The 23,064-nt window shown below is 38.3% G+C and overlaps 1 protein-coding gene across 1 annotated transcript; it reads left to right on the plus strand.

The window, feature by feature from the left end:
• The first annotated feature begins 1,923 nt into the window (after window positions 1–1,923).
• On the plus strand, window positions 1,924–6,937 carry PCDH9 (protocadherin 9). Its single transcript, XM_026043282.1, has 2 exons — window positions 1,924–2,387; window positions 3,658–6,937. The coding sequence occupies exon 2, from the start codon at window positions 3,792–3,794 to the stop codon at window positions 6,888–6,890; it is 3,099 nt and encodes a 1,032-aa protein (XP_025899067.1). The 5' UTR covers window positions 1,924–2,387; window positions 3,658–3,791; the 3' UTR covers window positions 6,891–6,937.
• Window positions 6,938–23,064: the final 16,127 nt, after the last annotated feature.

Raw genomic sequence — 23,064 nt, forward strand, 5'->3', positions numbered from 1 at the left:
ATTATCTTCTTTATTAATGGCTGTTCAACTTTGTATTTTAAAGTACGAAAATATTACATTCTTAATTCATTCACAGATTTCTTTTCCCCAAAGCATTTTGGCAATGAAGTTGCTCCTTATCACTTTCTTGACTTTCAATGCTGGGGCTGTAGCCATCCTTCCTGCATTACATAATGAACATTTTTCTTAAAACTATTATTAGAATCAGTTCCGTTTGCTACCATTACTTGATGTCATCAAAACCAGGATCAATCTTTTTTCTCTTTGTCTCAGTAATAGGAGTCTTTTAGACACAAATACAATGCAATGCAGAGCAAAGAATGTTTCATCTTTACACATCATGGGATCACAATGAATGCAGCATTCACCTCGTGTATCAATAGAGTCTGCTGCTGTATGCCTGGCAAGAAAAGGTGCATATATCAATATGTGCCATATGAAACCAAGCCATGCAAATTAGTGACCTCCAAAAGCTACAAGCAGCTTCCAGGTTTAATTGTGTGCCATGTGTATTTGCATACATGGGAATATAAGCAGGAGCCCACATCTGAATAATGTAAAATCTTCTGATGCAAAGACTCAGAGTTCTAGCTCACCAATGTGATCAACTCAAAGTGTGTAAATCACCTATTTGCAGTATTGTGTATGGAAAAATTMAAATACTGATGTTGACCTTGATCTTGGTGTGTATTTATATTTGAAAGCCTTAACTAGAAAAAAACAGTTACTTAGCATGGCCACATATTTGGGCACACTAAATTGGACAGGTGCTCTGTCACACAGCTTTCAAGTTTAAGCTGCAAAAAGCTAGCAATAAAAGCAGTCAAATAAAGGTCCATTCATGCTGCAGAAAATGTAGAGAAATGCACAACATAAAACGCACCATATATATAATGCACAATAATCATCTTCTTGTCACACTTTTGAGGTCACTCATACCATAATATGCAGGCATTTTATTACAGTGCCTTCCAGGCATGTGATGCTTCTCTGTGGCTAGCTGGATAATTTACCTGTGTCATTCAGGGGAAGGGGAAATGATCACTTTTACTATTTATCAAACCACAGCGAAGCACGCTCCCCGGCTCCCTGTTTACGCAGCCGAACACGAGAGCACCATCCAGCAGCGCTCCCCTTTCCCCGGGCGCATTCGCGGCTGACCCCTCGGGAAGGGAAAGGGGAGAGGTGCRCGGACGCGAACGGGCGCCGAGACAGCGCTGGCGTTGGAGCACCGTCAATTACAGATGACAAGGCATGGGTTAAGCATCGAGCTTAAGAAAGACGCCCGGGCGAGGCCGCGCCGCGGGGTTATCTTCCCCGGCGCGGCCGCGGAGGATACGCGGGCACCGCAGGCCTCCGCATACCCTCCCCCCAAAACCAAAACAAAACAAGTAACACCTCCTCTCCCCCTCCCCCCCCCACACGGGCACAAACACTGATTTTTCCCCATTATTGCTGCGCACCCGCTGCGCGTTTCCCCGGCGGCCGCCGCGGAGGGGCGGCCCGAAGCCCTCCCCTCCCCCGCGCGCCCTGCGCGCTGCGCTCCGCGCTCCCTCCCCATCCACCCGCGCTCCCCCATCCCCGCGCTTCCCCATCCCCGCGCATCCCCCGCCCGTCCGCGCGCGCGGCGGCGGCGGCGGCGGGAGCGACGCGGGCGGCGGCCAATGCGGGGGCCGCGCTGCGGAGCCACCGCCCCCGGCTGCGCGGGCCAATGCGGAGCGGCGGAGGGGGGCGCAGCGCCGCTCGCGCCCTCCCCCCGGGCTGCTCGAGAGTTATATCAAGAATTTCAGTTCAGCGGCAGAGCGAGAGCGTGCGGGAGGTTGGGAGGGAGGAGAGCTGGGCGAGCGCTGCCGCTTCCTCCCATCACTGAAGCAATAGCCTATTAGGATTTTTATTTATTTATTTTATTTTTTTTCCTTCTTTTTCTTGGGCCGCTGTCACCCCCAGAAAGAAAAGAGAAGCACCGCCAGCCCAACTCTGACATTTCCAGTAAGAACTTGCAGACTTAAGGCAGCTGCCTCTGCGCTGCTGAGAAGGGGATGGGAATGGTGTGCAGTGCAGAGTGGAAAATACCCCCGATGTAAAGAAGTGCACTGGATTTTTTTTTGCTCGCTGTCGTGTTTGGTGTTGTCGCGTGCACGTTAAAAGCCCCGAAGGATCGCCGCTTAATAGAGATGAAGCGTGGAGAGGATGACTGACGGCGGAACTATGAATTTGTTCCTTGGAGTTGCTAATTTGCCACCCCGAAGCAACACATATCTCAAGGAGGAAGCGTTTGGCTGCTGCTGATTTCTCCAAAACTGGTGGTTTACCAGACGCGTTGTGCTGTATCTGCCCGAACAGATCATTGCTTAGCTGCAGCAGATCGTCAAAGGTAGACTACCAACGTAAGTGCAAAGTTACCCATGCACCCGGGTGTATTTCATTTCAAAAAAGAAAGAAAGGAAAAAAAAAAAGACACGCAGGATGCTTATCTAGGGTAAAGATCGGCATTTCGGATGCAGCTGATGTTGGTGGCTAGGGCTCACCTACWCGCTGGCTCTGCATCCCTACCTGCATCACTCTGCTGGAAGTAATCACGGGCAGCAGCTACCGTGCAGCTTAATGCAGATAAGATTAGTGCTCGGGGGCTGCCCGGTGCCGACAAACTAGATGCTGAGAGCCTGGCACCCGTGTAATTCGCTGTTAGCAGAGCATGTAAGCAGAAGTCTTTCTGTTGCCTTTTTTTTCCCTTTCTTTTTTTTTCTTTTTTTTTTTTTTTTTTTTTTTTTTTTTTTTAACTTTTTTTTTTTTTTTTTTTTTTTTTTTTGTGGCAGCTGTTAATAACATTCTGGGGGGAGACCAGTGTCAATGGTGAAAGGCTGTACCTTTTTTTTTTTCCTCCTCCTATGATCAGAAAATGTATCTCCCCCCCCCACTCCCCTTCTGTAAACATACTGGCTGCTCCTAAGTTACATTTGGATGCCCCCAGACCCCCATTAGCTAAAAAAAGCAAAGTTGAAGGTTTTAAGCAGAAGGGGAAATATCCAGCATCTGGGGGGGAAATTTTGAGCTGAGAGTATGAAAAACTGTAAGTCCTGTTATTGTCTTGTCAGTTAATAGGGATGTGAAGTAGCCAGTGACGACTGCTGCAGCAGCAGCATGTCCGGGTGGTTATTTCCCAGTATGAGAGCAACAGAGGGGCATGCAAGACACAAGGAGCAAGATCTGGGTAACAAGAGCAACAAAACACATATGGAAGCAAACAACAAATTACATTTGGCAGCTGACATAGCAGTTAGCACTGAAGCCAGAAGAAGTACAGGAAGGTTTTTCACTTGCGCCAAATGACTGGGTGGAGGAAGGTGGAGGGAGGAATGCACATTATGGATTACACGGTGTACTGAGAAATTATTCAGAAAGTATGTGTCGAAACTGTAGCTGCCCTTAATCCTGCAAGTAGTTATTTCCATTCCTGCTCTGTGCAAATGCAGTCAACGGGATATTGGTTCATTCATCYGGGGGGATTGCTAGCGAAAGGGAGCAATAAGAAAATGTACTGCTGAAAGTGTGCATTGCAAAAACAAGTAGTAGTTGGGAATTATAGATGTGTTGTACCTTAGAGAGAAAAAAAAAAAAAAAAACCAATAATGGTGTTCTGTATGGTTATGTTGACAGTGCTGTCTCCAAATAAGAAATGAGATGTAATRCATCCTGCAGCCCATGCATGCTTCCTCTTGCAAATCGCGCATCATTCCTCTGTGGAAACCTTTAAGTCCTAAAATCTGGGAAAAGAGTATAAAAACATTATCATGGACCTGAGGGATTTTTACCTTTTGGCTGCTCTGATTGCCTGTTTAAGGCTGGATTCTGCTATAGCTCAAGAACTTATTTACACTATTAGAGAGGAGCTGCCTGAAAATGTACCCATAGGAAACATACCAAAGGATCTGAACATTTCTCATATCAATGCTGCCACGGGGACCAGTGCCAGCCTTGTCTACAGACTTGTTTCTAAAGCAGGGGATGCCCCTCTGGTCAAAGTGTCCAGTACCACCGGGGAGATCTTCACGACGTCTAACAGAATAGACAGAGAAAAACTCTGTGCTGGAGCTGCTTACGCTGAAGAAAATGAGTGTTTCTTTGAACTCGAAGTGGTGATTCTCCCCAATGACTTTTTTAGGCTGATCAAAATAAAAATTATTGTAAAGGATACTAATGACAACGCACCCATGTTTCCATCGCCTGTCATCAATATCTCCATACCAGAAAACACTCTGATCAACAGCCGCTTTCCAATCCCATCAGCCACAGATCCTGACACAGGTTTCAATGGCGTGCAGCATTATGAGCTGTTAAATGGACAGAGTGTCTTTGGACTGGATATCGTAGAGACTCCAGAAGGCGAGAAATGGCCTCAACTGATTGTGCAGCAGAACTTGGATAGAGAGCAAAAGGACACCTATGTGATGAAAATCAAAGTGGAGGATGGAGGTACCCCCCAGAAATCCAGCACTGCCATCCTGCAAGTCACAGTAAGTGATGTCAATGATAATAGGCCAGTTTTTAAAGAGAGTCAAGTAGAGGTTCATATACCAGAGAATGCCCCTGTAGGCACTTCTGTAATTCAGCTTCATGCTACAGATGCAGACATAGGAAGCAATGCAGAAATCAGATATATTTTTGGTGCCCAAGTTGCCCCTGCAACCAAAAGATTTTTTGCTTTAAACAACACCACAGGGCTGATTACAGTTCAGAGGTCCTTAGATCGGGAAGAGACTGCTATTCACAAGGTGACAGTGCTGGCTAGTGATGGTAGCTCCACTCCGGCTCGGGCAACGGTTACCATCAATGTCACTGATGTAAACGATAATCCTCCTAACATAGACCTCAGGTACATAATAAGTCCCATCAATGGCACAGTGTACTTATCTGAGAAAGATCCTATCAATACAAAGATTGCTCTAATTACAGTTTCAGATAAGGACACTGATGTGAATGGCAAAGTAATCTGTTTCATTGAGAGAGAGGTCCCCTTTCACTTGAAGGCAGTTTACGACAACCAGTATTTGTTAGAGACTTCTTCCTTGTTGGACTATGAGGGCACCAAAGAATTCAGCTTTAAAATTGTCGCCTCTGATTCTGGCAAGCCCAGTTTGAACCAGACTGCCCTGGTAAGAGTTAAACTGGAGGATGAAAATGACAACCCTCCGATTTTCAGCCAGCCTGTAATTGAGCTGTCAGTTTCTGAAAACAACCGCCGTGGTCTATACTTAACAACTATTAGTGCCACAGATGAAGACAGTGGGAAAAATGCAGACATTGTTTATCAGCTTGGCCCTAATGCCTCCTTTTTTGATCTGGATCGAAAGACGGGAGTTTTGACAGCCTCCAGAGTTTTTGACAGAGAAGAACAAGAGCGGTTCATTTTCACCGTTACAGCCAGGGACAACGGCACCCCTCCTCTGCAGAGTCAAGCAGCTGTGATTGTTACTGTCTTGGATGAAAATGACAACAGTCCCAAGTTTACTCATAATCACTTCCAATTTTTTGTGTCGGAGAACTTGCCAAAGTATAGCACCGTGGGCGTCATAACGGTGACTGATGCAGATGCTGGGGAAAATAAAGCGGTGGCTCTTTCCATCCTCAATGACAATGAAAACTTTGTGCTGGATCCTTTCTCTGGAGTTATAAAGTCCAACGTTTCTTTTGACCGAGAACAGCAGAGCTCCTACACCTTTGATGTCAAGGCCGTGGATGGAGGACAACCACCTCGCTCTTCTACAGCGAAAGTCACAATAAATGTCATGGATGTTAATGATAACAGTCCTGTTGTCATCTACCCACCCTCCAATACTTCTTTTAAGCTAGTGCCACTTTCAGCAATTCCAGGATCGGTTGTAGCAGAAGTGTTTGCTGTGGATATAGACACTGGAATGAATGCCGAACTGAAGTATACGATTGTAAGTGGAAATAACAAAGGTTTGTTTCGTATTGACCCTGTGACAGGTAATATCACTCTGGAAGAGAAACCAACTCCTAATGATGTAGGGCTGCATCGTTTAGTGGTCAACATAAGTGATCTGGGTTATCCCAAATCCTTGCATACCCTTGTGCTGGTATTTTTGTATGTAAATGATACTGCTGGAAATGCCTCTTACATTTACGACTTGATACGCAGGACTATGGAAACACCTCTGGACCGGAACATCGGGGACAGTAGCCAGCCCTACCAAAATGAGGACTATCTGACGATCATGATTGCTATTGTGGCAGGTGCTATGGTTGTCATAGTAGTGATATTTGTCACAGTTCTTGTCCGCTGTCGCCATGCATCCAGGTTCAAAGCAGCCCAGAGGAGCAAGCAGGGTGCTGAGTGGATGTCTCCCAATCAGGAGAACAAGCAAAACAAGAAAAAGAAAAGGAAGAAAAGGAAATCTCCAAAGAGTTCCCTTTTGAACTTTGTGACCATTGAGGAGTCCAAACCTGATGATGCAGTTCATGAACCTATCAACGGGACAATAAGCCTTCCAGCGGAGCTGGAGGAGCAAAGTATAGGAAGATTTGACTGGGGCACAGCACCGCCAACAACCTTTAAGCCTAACAGTCCTGATCTTGCCAAGCATTACAAGTCTGCCTCTCCACAGTCTGCTTTTCATCTCAAACCTGACACTCCAGTTTCAGTAAAAAAGCACCATGTGATTCAGGAACTCCCGTTGGACAACACCTTTGTTGGTGGTTGTGACACCCTTTCCAAACGCTCTTCCACTAGTTCAGATCACTTCAGTGCCTCAGAGTGCAGCTCCCAAGGAGGCTTCAAGACAAAGGGCCCCTTACACACCAGACAGGTAAACGAGCACTTTTACTGGTCTATAAGTACTGCATACAAGTGCCCCGTCAACCAGTATTAAAGTGCCAGTATGTTTGTGTTTAAGTCTGATTTTAGCTTAGTTATACATACTACGGGGGGAAAAAAAAAAAAAAAAAAAAAAAAAAAAAAAAAAAAAAAAAAAAAAAAAAAAAAAAAAAAAAAAAAAAAAAAGTAAAATTAAAAAAAAACAAACTCTTTGCCCCTTCATTATTTACTTGGGGCTCAACCATGCATTTGCAAAATGCCTCTGATACTTCATATTTTAAAGAATACTGATTGCTAAAGGCTGTATGCAGTTGTACACATGCACAGATGTGTATTAAAAAAAAAAAAAACTTTTTTTTTCTCCCCAGTATTTGACTGTCCAAATGTAAAAGTTGTTGAAGAAGAAAATCTGTTTCCTTATATGCCAAATTTAACTCAGAAAAACTGACTGTTTCAAGATTAAAAAGATATGTACATTCAATTTCAAATTTCAAAGTGAGTTGGCTTCAGTTTCTCTTGTGGTTCAAACTGATTTGGAACATTCTTAAGTTACTGTTGCTAAAGGGGTTAATTCTTTCCCCAGTAAAGACAGCAGAATTTCCAAGCTACTTTATCTGTGAAGCAGGTSGTTTGTTGGTAGGATATAACTAAGCCATATGGAAGTCTTCCTCTGTTTTGAGTTCAGATGATTTTGTTGTAATAGATTAACGTGGGTATTTCATAGAGAGTTTGTTGCATATTTAAAAAATGGCCAAAACATACTGTCGAAAGGAATGCGTTCTCTGAATACATCTGAATTATGCAGAAAAAATCAGCCCATTGTAAATATTTTCTCATCTTAGTAATGCATAAGTGATCTGTCATATCTCATTTTAAACTGTGAAATACACCATATGAAGAGGGATTAGGAGTCTGAGAAACTCATATTTCAACCAAATCMAGCATTAGTTTTTTCTTAGGTCTAATAATTCCTTGCTAATAAAGATTTAAATGCAGCGCTGTCTAATTTATTTTATTGGTGCTTGTCTTCTGCCACTAAATTAGAATGTCAATATAGCCTGTAGATGGCACTAAGGTACTACGTGGATTGCGCTGGCCAGATGCCAGTCCTGCAGTAGATAGGAAAAGGGGGGAGGGAAGGATCAAGCTGATATTACAGCCAAAGAACCTTTTATTTAATGATAGTTGCACTGGAGTGGCCAGTAGTTAAGATTGTGCGTTTGCAAAGGAACTGTCTTAGCTCTTAGCCTTTACTGCACCAACTTCTTAGGTGTTGGCGATCACGTTTGTATTCCTGCTGGCATTGTAGCCTCCAAGTTATGGTGATTTGTCTGAATTTATTAGGGATATGAATCTCAACGAATTGAGCGAGACACATTTAACTTGTCTTTGCAAAAAGATTTTGACAGTAGCCAAGTTTAGGATAAAGTCATTCTCCCGCTGCTGCATTAGCCTTATCTAAGATGAATGTGATGTTCCCAGAACTGTGTCTTGACTTTGGGTGTCTGTAAGGTGTCATGCTAACAAGATATTGAGAATAAAACAAGCACTTTTGAGGCAGGCCTGCTAAACATAGCTGCTCTAAAGCTACTCATACTTAAAACGAGACACCAAAAACATCTTAGAAAAATCTCACAAAACCTTAACCTTTCAAAGGACTTTAAAGCACGGTAAACTCTCGGAACAGTGTTCGGGCTGTTATGCGGTACCATATACATACTGTCAGTGTAACTTAAAAAACATAGCTATTTTTTCCAAAAAAAAAAAAAAAAAAGAAATATGGAAGAGCTCTGGATAATCTGTGGATCTGTGGTTATGAGGCTGAAGTTTTCATGAGAAGAATTTTCTTTGTCCATTTTAGTTACAAAATGTAACACCCTCCACTCACACACTCCTTTTCTGCTCAGAGATGTTGTTAATTTAACTTAAATTAGTTTTCCAAATTCTATTAAGAGACTCAGATTTAACACCCCCTCCCACACACACCCTCTGCCCCGGGATCCTGAGGCTGTTAAGATTAGGAAAGAGATTTACCTGACTGAATGTATCAGCTCTGCATGGTGACATTGAATATGAGAAGAGAAAAGGACACACAACATTTTCAGACTCACCTGTGTTCATTTCATTAAATAGACTGGCTTCATCTTAATAATAGCCTCAGTCTATTTATAGTGTTATATATGGACCTGATTCAAATTCCATTTGAGTTTTATTAAGTCTTTTTGATGTTAGTGGATACTCAGGTATGATTTGGTTCATTCCATGCAAAAGCTGCAATGTAAGTGAAAATGCAACTCTCTTGGAGACAATTATTTAAATTGATCTTGCATATTTTTAGTGTGTGGGGAAAGAGAAAGTGGCCTTTTTTTTTAATAAAAAACAAAGTTATAGGAAGTAAGCTTTTTACATCCACTTGTCGCTTTGGGCTGGAGGAGTGCAGCCAGCAATGTTAGTAATTATTAGCAGTCTTGGTATTACTCTGTCTGCAATTCCTGAATTTAGGATGCATTTTGGCTAATATTCCATTGACAATGGAATTAAATATACTTTCATAAGTCTAAATTAAATATACTTTCATATGGATCCAGCATATTATAGAGGATGACAAGTGTTCAATCTCAAGCTTTTACAGAATGGTAGGATATAAGTCACAGTCTATGAAGAACTTCTTTATGAAGATATGTTTAATTCTGTGTCATTGTATTGCTTTCTTGAGGTTTAAAATGATTAATTTCTCACAGACTATGAGCGTACAGAATTCACCTATACCTTCAGCAAGTTTTTTTTTTATATGGTTTGGAAAGGATATGGGAATTAGTTTGGAGAATGTTAAGATAGGGGAAGAAGAAATAAAAGTTTTATATGTATCTAAGAAATATTATCAAATCCCATTTTTACTTACTTTTTTTTTTCTGTTTAAGCAAAATATGCATACAATATATACTACAGGTAAATCAAACCTAAACCATGAGCTAAGACCCAAGTCCACTACTGGGCTTTAGCTAAGGAAAAAAACATTACTGTGAATGAGAGTTTGACCCTAGAAATCTGTTAGAAATGGATCTTAAGTAAGAAATCTTTTAGAATTCAAAAACAGATGATTGTTCGATATAAAATTCTTAGTTTTTTTCTTTTTTTTCCTAGGCAATTTCTGTGCAATTGTCAATAAATGCAGTGGAAGTTCTGTGGTTAAATCCTCACATATCATTTTGAATTGCAGTTTGATGTTTCAGAAGTACCCAGTCTAAAAACCAAAGCCTTCTTCAAGTGCCTATGTTGCAGAAAACCTGGTAGATGCTCTGAGAAGAGCATTTTTGAATACTTGAACTTGGGATTGTTCTAAATGCTAATTAACATAATTAGGAGTATGGAAAGGATGTTACACAGCACCAGCTCATATAGCTAAGCTTCCAAAATCAGTATTATGACTCATAAAGAATACTGAAATCTATGCAGGCTTCTCAATCAGTGTTSTTTTCAGTATTTGATTGAACTTTAAAATGAGCTTCAAATTTAGTAAGTCACTACACCAAACAACTACATAGAAATATAGCAGAAGACAACATGTTGTATTCTTCTGCATGAAAGACCTTTTATAAAAAGCAAATAAACAAACAAAAAACTCCTACTCACTGATGCTAGATTAACAATAGATTAAATAATAAGGGTAAATGCAGCCAATTTACCATGGTTATTCCAGTTTTATATTATAAAAATTTCATTTAAACAGATTTGAAGTACAGCAGTCACAAATAACACAGGTCTGAAAATACTTATCAGTATGGGTTACGAGCAAAATCTTCAGGCTGCATTCCTAATCAGATAGCATTTAGGCATGTGCTTAACTTTCGATTAAAGTCAATGGGACAGAAGTTCATCTTTAAAGTCCAAATGACTTTAAATGCTTCCTTCAATAAAGATAGCCGTAAGCACATTTTAAGCACTTTCCTGTATCAAGATGGTAATTTATTAATCCTGGCAATGTGCACAGTTCTAGCAGATTCAGGAAAGCTAAATATATGATAGCACTGTTCCTTTATTTCCGTGCTCTGATGATAGAAAGTAAGGATTTAGGGCTTGATTGACACATTAAAAACATTCCATCCTAAAGATACATTTCTAGTCATATAGTCAATAATATAAACTCTTTCTTTCAATCAATGGACTTCTTGCCGGATTGAGGAATGAGTAGCCAGGTTCCCACTGAGCAGTGCAGATCTCTTACACTTTTGGTGGCAAATGCAATTGATGTAGCCTTACTCTGAACATTTAAATTTACCACTTTAGGATTTATGTAAGGAAAAAGGAAAGTTGAAAACACTAATGACTCTGACATATCGGAAGTGGCAATTCCCTGTGCCACATGCTCTAGGTGTGCCTGCTTGAGCAGGAAGGTTGGACTAGATGATCTGTAGAGGTCCCTTCCAACCTTAAATATTCTGAAATATTCTGAAATATTCTGAAATTTCAAGGTGTATAAGATGATGGGAATCTGCATTAGAATAACAGTGCAGAACCTAAGTCACCTGCAAATATTAAAATTCTGTAACAATAGCATTCCATAATTCTGTATGTGATAATATCTTTAGTGACACTATTTTACAACTTAGAGGAAAAAACACAATTCTATTTTTTTTCCTTGTTATATATATTAGCACRGGTATTAGTCTTGTTTGAGGACCAATGGAAAATGTCTGCATGTGAAATTCAAGTTTAGAGTTATTAGTATATATATGTATACTAAAATATTAGAAATGCTAAAAACTGTTCAGTATATTTTTAATATCCTTGTATAACTGAAAAAAACAGGTTAACAGTTTTTGCTCAGCTCTCTAAAAAGAAAATTCCTCTTTGAGCTGAGATCAAGCATGGAAAATTTCAGCTGAAAAGAAGAATTTTTCACAAAATAAAGAGCATGTGAAAACTGGGAGTTATAATGGAAATCTGAACATAACCTTAAGCTATAATGCCATTTTTGATAGTGACAGTAGAAATGCTAAACTAGAATAGGGGACATTTTTTTTGTATATGGCTACACACAGTAAAAGCTTAGAAAGCTTTCATTTTCTTAAATCAGTTTCCCATGCAAAAGATTTTTTTTCTGAATCTCCGGGATTGTTTCTGTCCTGACTGTGCAAAGCCGAAGTTTCGCAAATGCTAATATGTTTGTGCCGCACCTGGGACAGAGAATTGGATCCTGAGACTTTAATACTATGGGAATTCTGTGATAATGTTCTTTTGTATATGGGAACAGGGAAGGATCTTTCTAGTTTCCATTTCAGATTTTCACTTCCAAACCATCTATTCTAGCACAGCAAAACCATATCAGCCACCCTTTTTTGACAGCAATTTTATTGTAGCTAGAGGCTTACAGTAAGCTGTTTATTGCTGTTTCCTAACTCAGTTGACAGCATTTGGGGAATTAATTTTCTTGCCCCTGATGTGCTTTCTTGGGTATAAACAACAGATGTTAAAGATATGAAAACTGTGACCTATTTACATTCAGCAACTCTTTAAGTATACAGTTTACCTGTCTGAAGTTTGTATTTCAAATTCTAGGACAATTGCTTCATCATATCTAGAATTCTCATTTTTACAATACAACTGTTTACTTAGTTCCGAGAAATAGACTGCATACTACATTGAAGGAAAAACACATAATATGTAGTGGACCAATCCTCATCTGTGCAGATCCAGCACAGGACTAGTTGAGTTCAAGTTTCATTTATTTTAAAAGTTGCTGTAGCTTCTTGCTCCAGGACCTATTTGCACATAGTATACAGAACATAACTGACCCAAAAGATTTAACATGTTCTATAAGATCTAGCAGAAATTATAGATAATAGCTGCAATTTTACTGTCACTTTCTCATTCGAAATATCACAGTGGTCTTTAAAGTATATATTCAGAAGTTTCTTCGGTTGCTGCTCAGGCACTGCCATTTCACATGCATTGTGTAATGTTGGTGTTGACTCCATTATCAGTTCTTAAGAAAAAAAAATACATATATTACTTTTTCCTTCTTTTATCACTGCTTTGACTTTACAGCCTATCGTAGAAGGTATGTAAAATGCTTTATCCCAGTAGTCTGTTGTAGGTATTTAGTCAATTCATTTCTGGCTTACATGAGATAGCAGTCCACTGACTGGAAGAAGATTTTTTTTTTCCAAGCTGCAGATAAGAAAAGAATTTATGCTATCACATTTTCCTGAGATATGGCTATTAAAAAACTTCAGGAGCATCTTTTCTTTTATTTGAATTGGTGTCTCTTAGCAAGACATTTACAGCATAACTTTTAGCATTGTACCTAATTGAGCTTTTAATTTTGTCTAGACACAAAATCTTAAATTACCGTCATTATTTCCTTTTTTTAATATAATTAAAGTATCATATAAAATAGCTCCTTCTAATATAGTTGCAATAATTTTCATTTTTGTTATAACGGATTGTGTTCCAGTGAGCTATAAAGTCTCTCTGGCAACAGAAATAGCCATTATTGACAAAAGAACCTTAAACAGGTATAATTTTCACACCGTTTTGGTTGTGCTATTACCAAAACTTATAAATAAATAAATAAAATTGTTCTGCAAAACATTCTTGCAGTGATACAAAATCACATGCAGCTTATTCCTTTAAGCTCAATGTTCAGGGAACTATTTGGTTCATTATAACTTTTATATTAACTACATACTTGTCAAACTAAAAAAGAAAAAATGCAATTTCAGATCTTGCAAAGATTTGGCCTGTTCTCTTATTTCAGTTTTCTTAGTGGTATGAATTATGAGTGCTGATAAGGAGGTGCTTACAAATCTGATTTGTAGTCACACTGAGATTTCTAAAGTGTAGTAGTGTCTGAAGTTTTGCTTTAATTTTTCTTCATTTTTTTTAACTTTTGCAACTAATGAGTTGTGTGTGAGATTTGTTTTAAATTCTTGGCTTAGATTCTCCAACATCTTCTATTACACAGTTAGTTTGAATAGTCATTTACCTATTAGTAGGAGATTATCCAGAATTTACTCCAGTTGGCATGCAAATTCTGTAGTTACCTATGCATTAATATTGTAGTTTGGCAATTTCTTTTTCAAAATACTATACTTTTTTATCACAAATATGAAAATTATCCTGGAGTACGCACACATACTCCAACAAGAAGAATACAGAGAGCCTCTTCTTACCATTACAGTTCAAAATTTGAAGCCAAATCCAAAATAGTAAATCTGGTAATTCATGCCATCTGCAGCTCTTGTTATTCTTTTGAACATCAGTAAGATAACACTGATTTCTTAATCAGTTTTCTTAATTGTTCCATAAAAGTTGTTTGTACAATATTTTATATTAGAGTGAATTAGTTTTAGCCTATGCCTTATATGCTTATATAGCCTTCAGAGCACCAAACATCCTAAGAGGGAGTCCGTGTTTCAGTTGTGAATGGTTTCTACCACTCCCATAGCTTCTCTTTGCTTGGCATCTCACAGTAATTTCTCTTTCCTATGCAGAGTGAAATCCAAAGGGGGATTATATTTGGTCTGTGGTTTTAGCAGGTTTCCACTTAGTGGTTTGGCTTTTGTGAATGCTGTTTTCATGTCAACCCACTCCTTGCAATACTTAATGTATATACTTAAATATTATATGCTTCAGGTGCACAACTTCTGTTTGTGGATTTGGCCTAAATTCTGCAGAAGTTATTCACAAAAATAGGCTATTTCTTCTGTATGATTTTCAACAACATACTAACTGGTAGGATCTGCTTGTAAACTACCTGATTTCTTTTGATATTATGATGGGATTCATCTGTCTAACTTCTAATTGTACACAAAAGCCATGATGCTCCACTGGGTTCACAGTTTATTATATCCTGAAGAAAATATGCTTGTTAAAACCAGTTGGCAAGGTTGCTGGATAGAACTGTGTGAAATGTATCCTGCACATAATTACAACTGACCAGTGTGATCTAGTCCAGATTTCTCAAGAAAGTCAATAGAAAGGCTTAAGAAAAAGGATTTCTATAGGAAACATTTTTTTTTGAATAGTGTAAAGTGCACAAAAATGCATAGTGTCTATTGGGAAGGTCCACTGTAAAATATAGATCAAATCCAAAGGCTCATGAATTGACAGAATTTTTTTTTTTGACTTTTTATTAACATGTTATCAACACATTTGTACAGTTGATTTTTTTAAGAAGACAGTGCAGTGAAATGGTGTTTATTTTGGTTTGGTGCTATGCTGAATGTTTCTGTCTTTCCTCAGTGCTACATGTTCCTTGATACCTCATCCTGTGAATCCACTTTGAGTAAAGAAAAGGGAAGTTGTAGAGTTCTGATCTTTAACCTCTGTTATATCTGACCATTGGCACCATAGTGTAAAAATGCTATTTTTACTTCTCAGTTTTAGGTGTGTGTCCATATCTGTCTGAATTTTCAGTCACTTGTCAGATTGTTTCACATTTGCCATTTCAAAAATACAGGTCAAAATATCAGTGAAGTGCTAGTCTTACCAGTAACAGAATCTGAAATTGCCTTCAGTTTGTGACAACAGGGCCCTGTAACTTGGATCACAGTGAAGGCTGCAACATCCCCAGCAGCAGGAGGTAGACTTTGTACCAGGAGTAAACATCTCTAATATTTTTAACAAGTTCCAGATTAAAATAAATAAATTAAATCTGCATTTGTCTAAGGACAGTAAACCTTGCCTTTTAAAATTTAATCTTCTCTATGTACAGGAGATAGACTTTGATATTTGAGATTTCATCAGTTTTATTTCAGAAAACTGTTAGGTCTGTCAAACATTTCAGTGTGAAATGAACACCTTTTTTTTCCCCCCCTTTGCATGCTGCAAGAACACCAGATTGTCGGTCAGCAGAAATACGAAATCAGATAAGAGATAGATGATCTGCTCCTGTGATTGGCATTTTATTTTTCTGTTACAATCCCCTTTTTCTTCCTCAAGCTGCAATTAGTTAACAGTGGCAATGACTACCTTTTCTGTGAAATAGATGGATACAGCTGAGGGCCCCTATTCATAGTTTGCCCTGATCGTGTTTGTCTTGTCTTCTGCTGCCCACCTTTCTAAGAGGCTTGGTACAGTCCAAGTGGAGAAAGAAACTGCAGGTGTGAATTGCTTAAAATTAGATGAATGTGAATGTGAATGCAGGTGAATGCAGTTTAAGTATACTGTGTGGCTGAGATGTTCCTATTTTTGCTTTTCTTATGTTTTTTTTTCAATGGAATCAATACATTTCAATTAACATCACACAGGCCAAAATATTTAACTGGTGGAGTAAGGCCAGTTCTGGAGGGTCTGCATAGGCCTTCAGAGGCAAGGCACCACCAAGGCAAATGGACAGTCTAGATCTATTAACAAGTATTCACATTTCTTAACAGTTTTCATCTTTCACAACTGTTTCACTGATTACATTTTGGCTTCAAACTCTAGATTAAGAACCTGTCAAAATGCAAGGTGTTTTTCAAGAGTCAAAAACTTAATGAGCTTTTGTGATTCTGTGGTGATACCTATTACTATCTGAGTATCTCTGGATTCCACTGTCCTATCTAAGTTCTGGTCTTTTTTTTTTTTTTTTTTTTTTTTTTTTGTCTTCTTTGCTTTGCAGTTAATGAAGAAATACCCTAAGCCATCACAGCCCAGCAAGAAAGTAATGTCTTCTGAAGTATTTCAGTGTTTAAGCTTTCATTAAAAATGAAATGAGAAAAAGTTGTCATTTGGCTGATGTTTAAATACAGCTCTTTCCTTTATTAGATACTGTCACTGTCCTGCTTCTCTTTTTTATCTCCTCTTTAATTCTCTATCTATATTTATTTTTTTCAAAGCATATGTATGTAGATACTAGAAATCTGAAATTTTCTCTCCAGTTAATTACACATTTGGTGTAAGATCTGTTGTAGTACAACAAACTCAGCACTACATTGAGRTACATTGGGACTTAGAATGACGCAAATTATGGAAAATTTAATATGGAAATTATGGAAAGTTATTATGGGAAGTAAAATACATTCTAACTAGTTAGATACTTGCTTTCACTTGTTCTATTTTATTTAAAAGAACTCAGAATGAATTACAGATATTAATAAAAATTCACTGCTGCAATGCGTAAAACACATTTCTGCTATGTAGCTTGGTGACATACTAAATTTGTATTGCAAAACTGAGCTGAAGGATTGGCAGAGGAGATACTAGGACCAATTTCATAATTGTGGATCTGCAGAAATGTTAACTGGCACATCTCATTTCGGTTATAATTGGAACTGAAGGAGTACTTGCCCCCAAGTTATGTATCATAATGTGAATTATCTCTATATTAGTGGAATTTATAAGTAGTCAGGGAAACTAAAGGATGCTAGTTGCATGGTGTTGAATGCACACATTTTAATATTTAATGTTTACCAATGCATGCATTTTCATGTAATTGATATGATATAGGTGACTCATATGTGCAAAAGACCTTACTAATAGAGGAGTGTAACTTGATTCATATGGTATAGTATGAATTCATACAATATTTGTATGGATCAGGTTCTGCCAGGGCAGGTAACATTTGCATTACATTTGTATTACAAAAATACACAATAAAAAAGCCCTGTCTGTATCTTCTGCTGCTACTAGTGCTGCTGGAGTACTTTGCAAGTCTATGTAGTATCAGTTAACTTGCTGGATTTCACTAGATGTTTTTGTAGTCATGCCATACCTGCCATAAATGAAGCAAGCAGACAAAATAACTCCATAATGTATCATCTGTTTGCTTGCCTTTTTTTATAAGGGAATTGGTTGTGCATTTCTGAGAAATGGCATAGGGCACGCACAAACTGTGATAGGTGCATTGTGCCACTGAGAGTTATGATAGGAAATGATTCTGAAAACAAAGACAAAAGTATTGTAAATATTCACAAAGCAGAACATTGGAGATTGCAGTTGAGTTACTGGTTGGTGCTTCTTGAATTCAGCAATTTGCAAGGGAGATTGGGATGAAAGATGAAAACATTTATGTACCTTTACATTTCAAAATGGATAAAAGCTCAGTGTGTATGTCTGGATTTGCAGGAAACATTCATAAGTCCTTTAGTAAGAAATCTAGGAATGCTGCTGTGATATGCAGAATGCTTCTGAACTTCATGTCTGCTTATTTAAAGCAGCATGCTGAGCACTTTTCAACAGGCATGCAGTGCCTACTAAGATGCTTTAGAGATGGTGCATATGAGCTCCAGATAAAGTATTCTTGTTGCAATTCGTAATTTCTGGTTGTCATAAATATGTCACAGAAGTAATTCCTGCTTTTGTTCTTATTAAAATAGATACACAGATATATACAGATATGTACATCCATACATATCCATACATATATATACATATATAACCTCCAGTCCTGATCTCATGCTTGGCATTTTTTAACATTTTCATGTCCCAGTACTAAATAGTGGCTTAACCTAAGAATTCAATTAGCGCTGAAGTTCAGTGTCAGGAAGCCTCTAGCTACTGAAGAACATTACAGCATTTTTCCTGATATCCTCAGTAAAGATAGCTGGGGTCAGAAGAGTCCTCTGCAAGGTGTCCTGATGTTGCTGTGACTCATGTCATCTGGAATCTGATAGGGACGCTGCAGCAGCACCTTTGGTTTAGAGTCATTGGCAAAAAGCGTAACATAGAGAAGCCTTCACATTGCTTAGCATACATTATGCTATTTCTTCTGCTGGTATGAAACCAGCATCAGAACAAACTGGCAAGGTCAATTTAATTGTGACCTTCACCTAAGCACTGCCCATGAGATCACAGACCCAGCAGAGAGACCTAGCTGAAATGCCTAGAGTCTTTTTTGTGATTGCTTAAAGTTTCCATGCAACTTTTAGAAAAGAGTAAAATAAATCTATTCTAGTTTTAAAGCCTTAGACTTTTGCGGCTTGTTTTGGGTTTTCATTACTTTTATTTGTATACAGCTACACAGATAATGAGAAACCTGCAAAACCTGCAAATCATTGCATGTAACATTGCTCTGCAACTATTTACCACCTCATTAGTTTTTTCAATAGCAAAGATAAGTTAGCATTTTGTCATGAGATTTGAACTGCCACCATATCCAGCTGAAGCTTATAAGCAAGCCGGGGCATAATAACATTCACAGAGTCCATTAACTCCTGCACGAAAAGATACGGTCTTGTATGTACCCTCCCCCCCCCAAAAAAAAAAAAAAAAAGCATATGACCTCTTATACCTCTGAAGCCAATTCTTTCACATTTCCTCAAGCAAATTTTGCAGCTCTCAGAAATATTTTAAAATACAAAGGCAGAAACTTAGTCCTTTTGTTAATCTGAATAACTCGATCGACTGAGATAGAATGATCTAATTTACATTTTGACTGTGCTGTACACTCATTACTCTTTAAACAGGATGTGCCTTTTTTCATTTTTAAGGCTGTGTCTTCACTGGAAAAAAAAAGTGCTTTACATCAAGATAGGCATTGGGAAGTAGTAGTCTAAAGGTAAAATCCTTTTGGAGGCAGGGAGTGGGTATTTTATACCTTGAGGTAGGTGGTTGAGGTCAGCCCTGAACAATACCCCTGAGGTTGATCTCAACTGCCTACATACAGGTCAAACTATAGTACGTTATCATTAGCAGAATTTTATGCTGCACTGTCTATTTCAGTGTTAAATGAAGTTACACTATGTTGTAATGTAAAGGTGCCTTTGTGAAAGTATGAACTAAATTTCTAGTTATTCTGGGATATTTTACACTTCTAGAGTGATGTAAAGTACAACTTTACTGTAATTACATATATATGTATATGCATACAAACACATAATACTATATATAAGAAAGAATCATACAGCTAGGGCTGATGTGAACTAAACTCATTTCTGGATTTTTACAATTATCCCTGTTGATACTAACATCATTGCCTCTAAAAGTTCTTGCCAGGCTTGCAGTACCATCAGTTATAATTCTAATGCATTTTTCTTATATACTTTATTACTGGTGTCACCCTTCTACCAATGATGCGTGATTACATCCATAACAGTAGCTTCATATAATGAATATAATTCAGTCAGCCCCCCAAAACTGGAGTAATAGGAAGCATCAAAATCAAACATTAATTTAACATAGGCTATTACATTGTGATGGGGATGATATAGCTGTGCCTGTATTTAATTCTTACTGCAGCAAAGCACAGTATTTTATAGAAGCATGATGAGAATAAAATATGTCTTTCACTATTTACTCAATCTCAACAATAAATAATAGGAGGAAAGGACACTTCCTTTCCAACTGAGGTAAGCAATTCAAAGCATAAGATGGCTTCTTGACCCAATTTTTCTGTACTTCAGTATAAATCTACCTGTTACTAGCTCTTTTAAGTTTGCCTCTCTTTCTTTTTGAAAGTTTGAATTACTATCAACTGAAAGATACTATTCCTTTAAAACAGCCTTAATGCGTGCTGTTTATTCAAAGCTACCTGAATAAAGATTTGTTTTCACAGAATCACAGAACGGTTGAGGTTGGAAGGGACCTCTAGAGATTATATAATCCAACCTCCCTGTTCCGGCGGGGACACCTAGACCACGAGGCATAGGGTGGCATCCGGGCAGTTTTGATGATCTCCAGAGAAGGAGGCCCATAACCTCCTGGGCAGCCTGTTCCTGAGCTCTGTCACACTCACAGGAAAGAAGTTCTTCCTCATGTGGAGATGGAACTTCCTGTATTTCAACTTTTACCCATTACACTTTGTCCACCACCACCAAAGAAAAGAGTTTAGCTCCCTCCTCCCTACATTCTCCCCTCAGGCACACATATTATACATACTGATAGTATACATACTGATCAGATCTCCTCTCAGTCTTCTCTAGATGAAACTGATTCAGCTTGCTTAGTCTTTTCTGATAAGATAGATGCTTCAGTCCCTTAATCATCTTTATTGCTCTAGACTAGACCATCTCTAGAAGCTCCACATCCTTCTTGCCCTGGGGAGCCCAGAACTGCACACAGTACTCCTGATGCAGCCTCACCAGAGCAGAGTAGAGGGGCAGGATCACCTACCTCGATATGCTGGCAACACTCCTTGTTTTATACCTTTTGCTCCTGCTTTTATTTTTTTTTCTCTCTCTTATGTGTCTTAAAATATTCCTGTACGTATGTCTTCTCTCTTTGTATTTGATCTAAAGTCGGTGACTTTTTTTTTGTACTTTCTTCTTCTGAATGTTTTAGATAATTTGCCTGCTTCTTATCTTACATAGATGCTCCACTCATTTAAGGATCCCTTTCTTTTAAATACCTTTTTCATTTTTTTTAAATATACACTGACCTGCAAGAGAGCGTATCTGCTTCACAGTCAGTAGTTACTCAGCAGGAGACATTTCCCACTCACATAAGATACCTGCTGGCTGCTGCTTCCAATTACGCCATATGCTGGAGAGCAGAGCTGTTGAATTACTAGAGTCAATGTTATAATCAAACTAGTTAAAAAGCACTAGCTTTTAGGACACACTAGCAGTATTTCATAAAGGGTCCTGGACATTGTCTGATTTTTGCCATGAACAAAATACTGATGAGTCCTGCTTCGTTGCTTCTTCAGATGGCAAAAAGCTAGATCTACATTCATTATATTGTAAAATCACAACCTTCCAGATCTTGCTGAATCTGCCCTATAGCTATTTATCACATGATTGTAGGCAATGAAAATAACATTTTTCCTTCTACTAGGAATATGTTGCTAACCTTGAGGCAAGATAGTGCATAATTTTTATGTGTGCCTAGGCTTGCTGTTATATATAGACTGTTTTGAGATGAATCAGTGTTATCATTTCCCAGAATTTAGTTCTCATGTTTTACCAGAGCCAAGGAGATTTCATATACTTAGGCTCTTGGCTGCGACAATGACCAGGGATCCCAAGTCTGAGTCACATTTACACTAATGCCACTTTATAGTCATGGAAAAAGGCCAAGAAAATGTTAATATCATTTGCTCCTGAGTATTTTTTTTTTTTCTGAGTTTAGAGCTGCCTGTAGTAATCTTGGTATAAAGGCTGACAGGGTCTGCCCAGTTCTTACTTCACAGCTATTCATTTTATATTTAGAAAATTACAGCCATTTCACTGGTATTTTTCACTTAGATTTTGCATCTAATCAAGATCTGAATCTGAATCCTCATGTCTGTGCAATAAGCTTTCCTTCTTTTTCCTTTCCCAAAACAGCAGTCAATTTGAAATGAAGTGCTCTCTAAAAGTCTTTATTCTTTCTTGCTGTACACATCCCTCTTGGAGATTTCTTGAGTAATCTCTTCTTTTTTAATATGAAGCATTAATTCACTTTAAATAGCAAGAACTGGGAAACCTTGGACTCTGTCCCTCTCCACAATTAAATTTTTAAAGAGCAAATTGCCTATCTACTGCTTTCCCAAGCATAGCTCTAGTACAATATTATACCCAATATATAGTTTGACTTCTCAATTTAGTTCAGTTTGTCATAGCTATTGTATATATCAAAGCTGAAATCCTGCTGATAAAGGGCATGGTAGATTTAGACAAACTAAAAATACATGTTTAAGTGGTATGATTCATGGGGTTACCTGCAATTAATAGTTTTAAATATCTTATGTAATATATATATTTTCTTTCATGGCTCACTTTTGCACTACTTATGCATATAGACAGCATTTATTAGACACTGTCTAGTGCTAAACTTTTCTGGGATGCAATTTCCAATCTGCATTTGTTCACTTTGGATTTTAACATGTTTGTGACACTTAAAATCTTAAGAAAATCAAGAAAACGTGAAATTTATAGAAAAATTCTAAGGCATATGCAAACTAGTTACACCATTTTAAGGAATAAAATAGTTCTGTATGCAGAGATGTCAGAGTTCACTGTGTTTTGAGATTTTGAGAGAAAGCTGAAGGTTGTACTTTTTTTTTTTTTTTTTTTTTTAAACTTTCATCTGTTTCTTTTGCAAAAACATGTGCTGTTACAAAATAGATGCCCTTACTTTCTAACTGGTCAGTCCAGGTAGTTAAACCAGTGGTAGTTAAACCAGTGAGAACCATGATGTGAAATCCAGTACCACTGGAGCTTTAGCTTTAGCTTTATCTTCTGACTTGCTGGGGGTTTTGGTGGGGGTGGATATTGGTGGATTTCTTGTTGATTTAAGCTTGGTAAATGTCTGAATGTAAGAAGCTTGGATTTACAAACTGTTGTGGWTTGGTGATATATCTCAGAATATGGATATGAAAACAA

The sequence above is a fragment of the Nothoprocta perdicaria genome, unplaced genomic scaffold (assembly GCF_003342845.1).
Source record: "Nothoprocta perdicaria isolate Ctin4 unplaced genomic scaffold, notPer1 scaffold_327, whole genome shotgun sequence".
Taxonomy (NCBI): Eukaryota; Metazoa; Chordata; class Aves; order Tinamiformes; family Tinamidae; genus Nothoprocta; species Nothoprocta perdicaria.

Coding starts and splice junctions, on each gene's coding strand:
- PCDH9 (XM_026043282.1), top strand. CDS start 3,792: ATGGACCTGAGGGATTTTTACCTTTTGGCTGCTCTGATTGCCTGTTTA.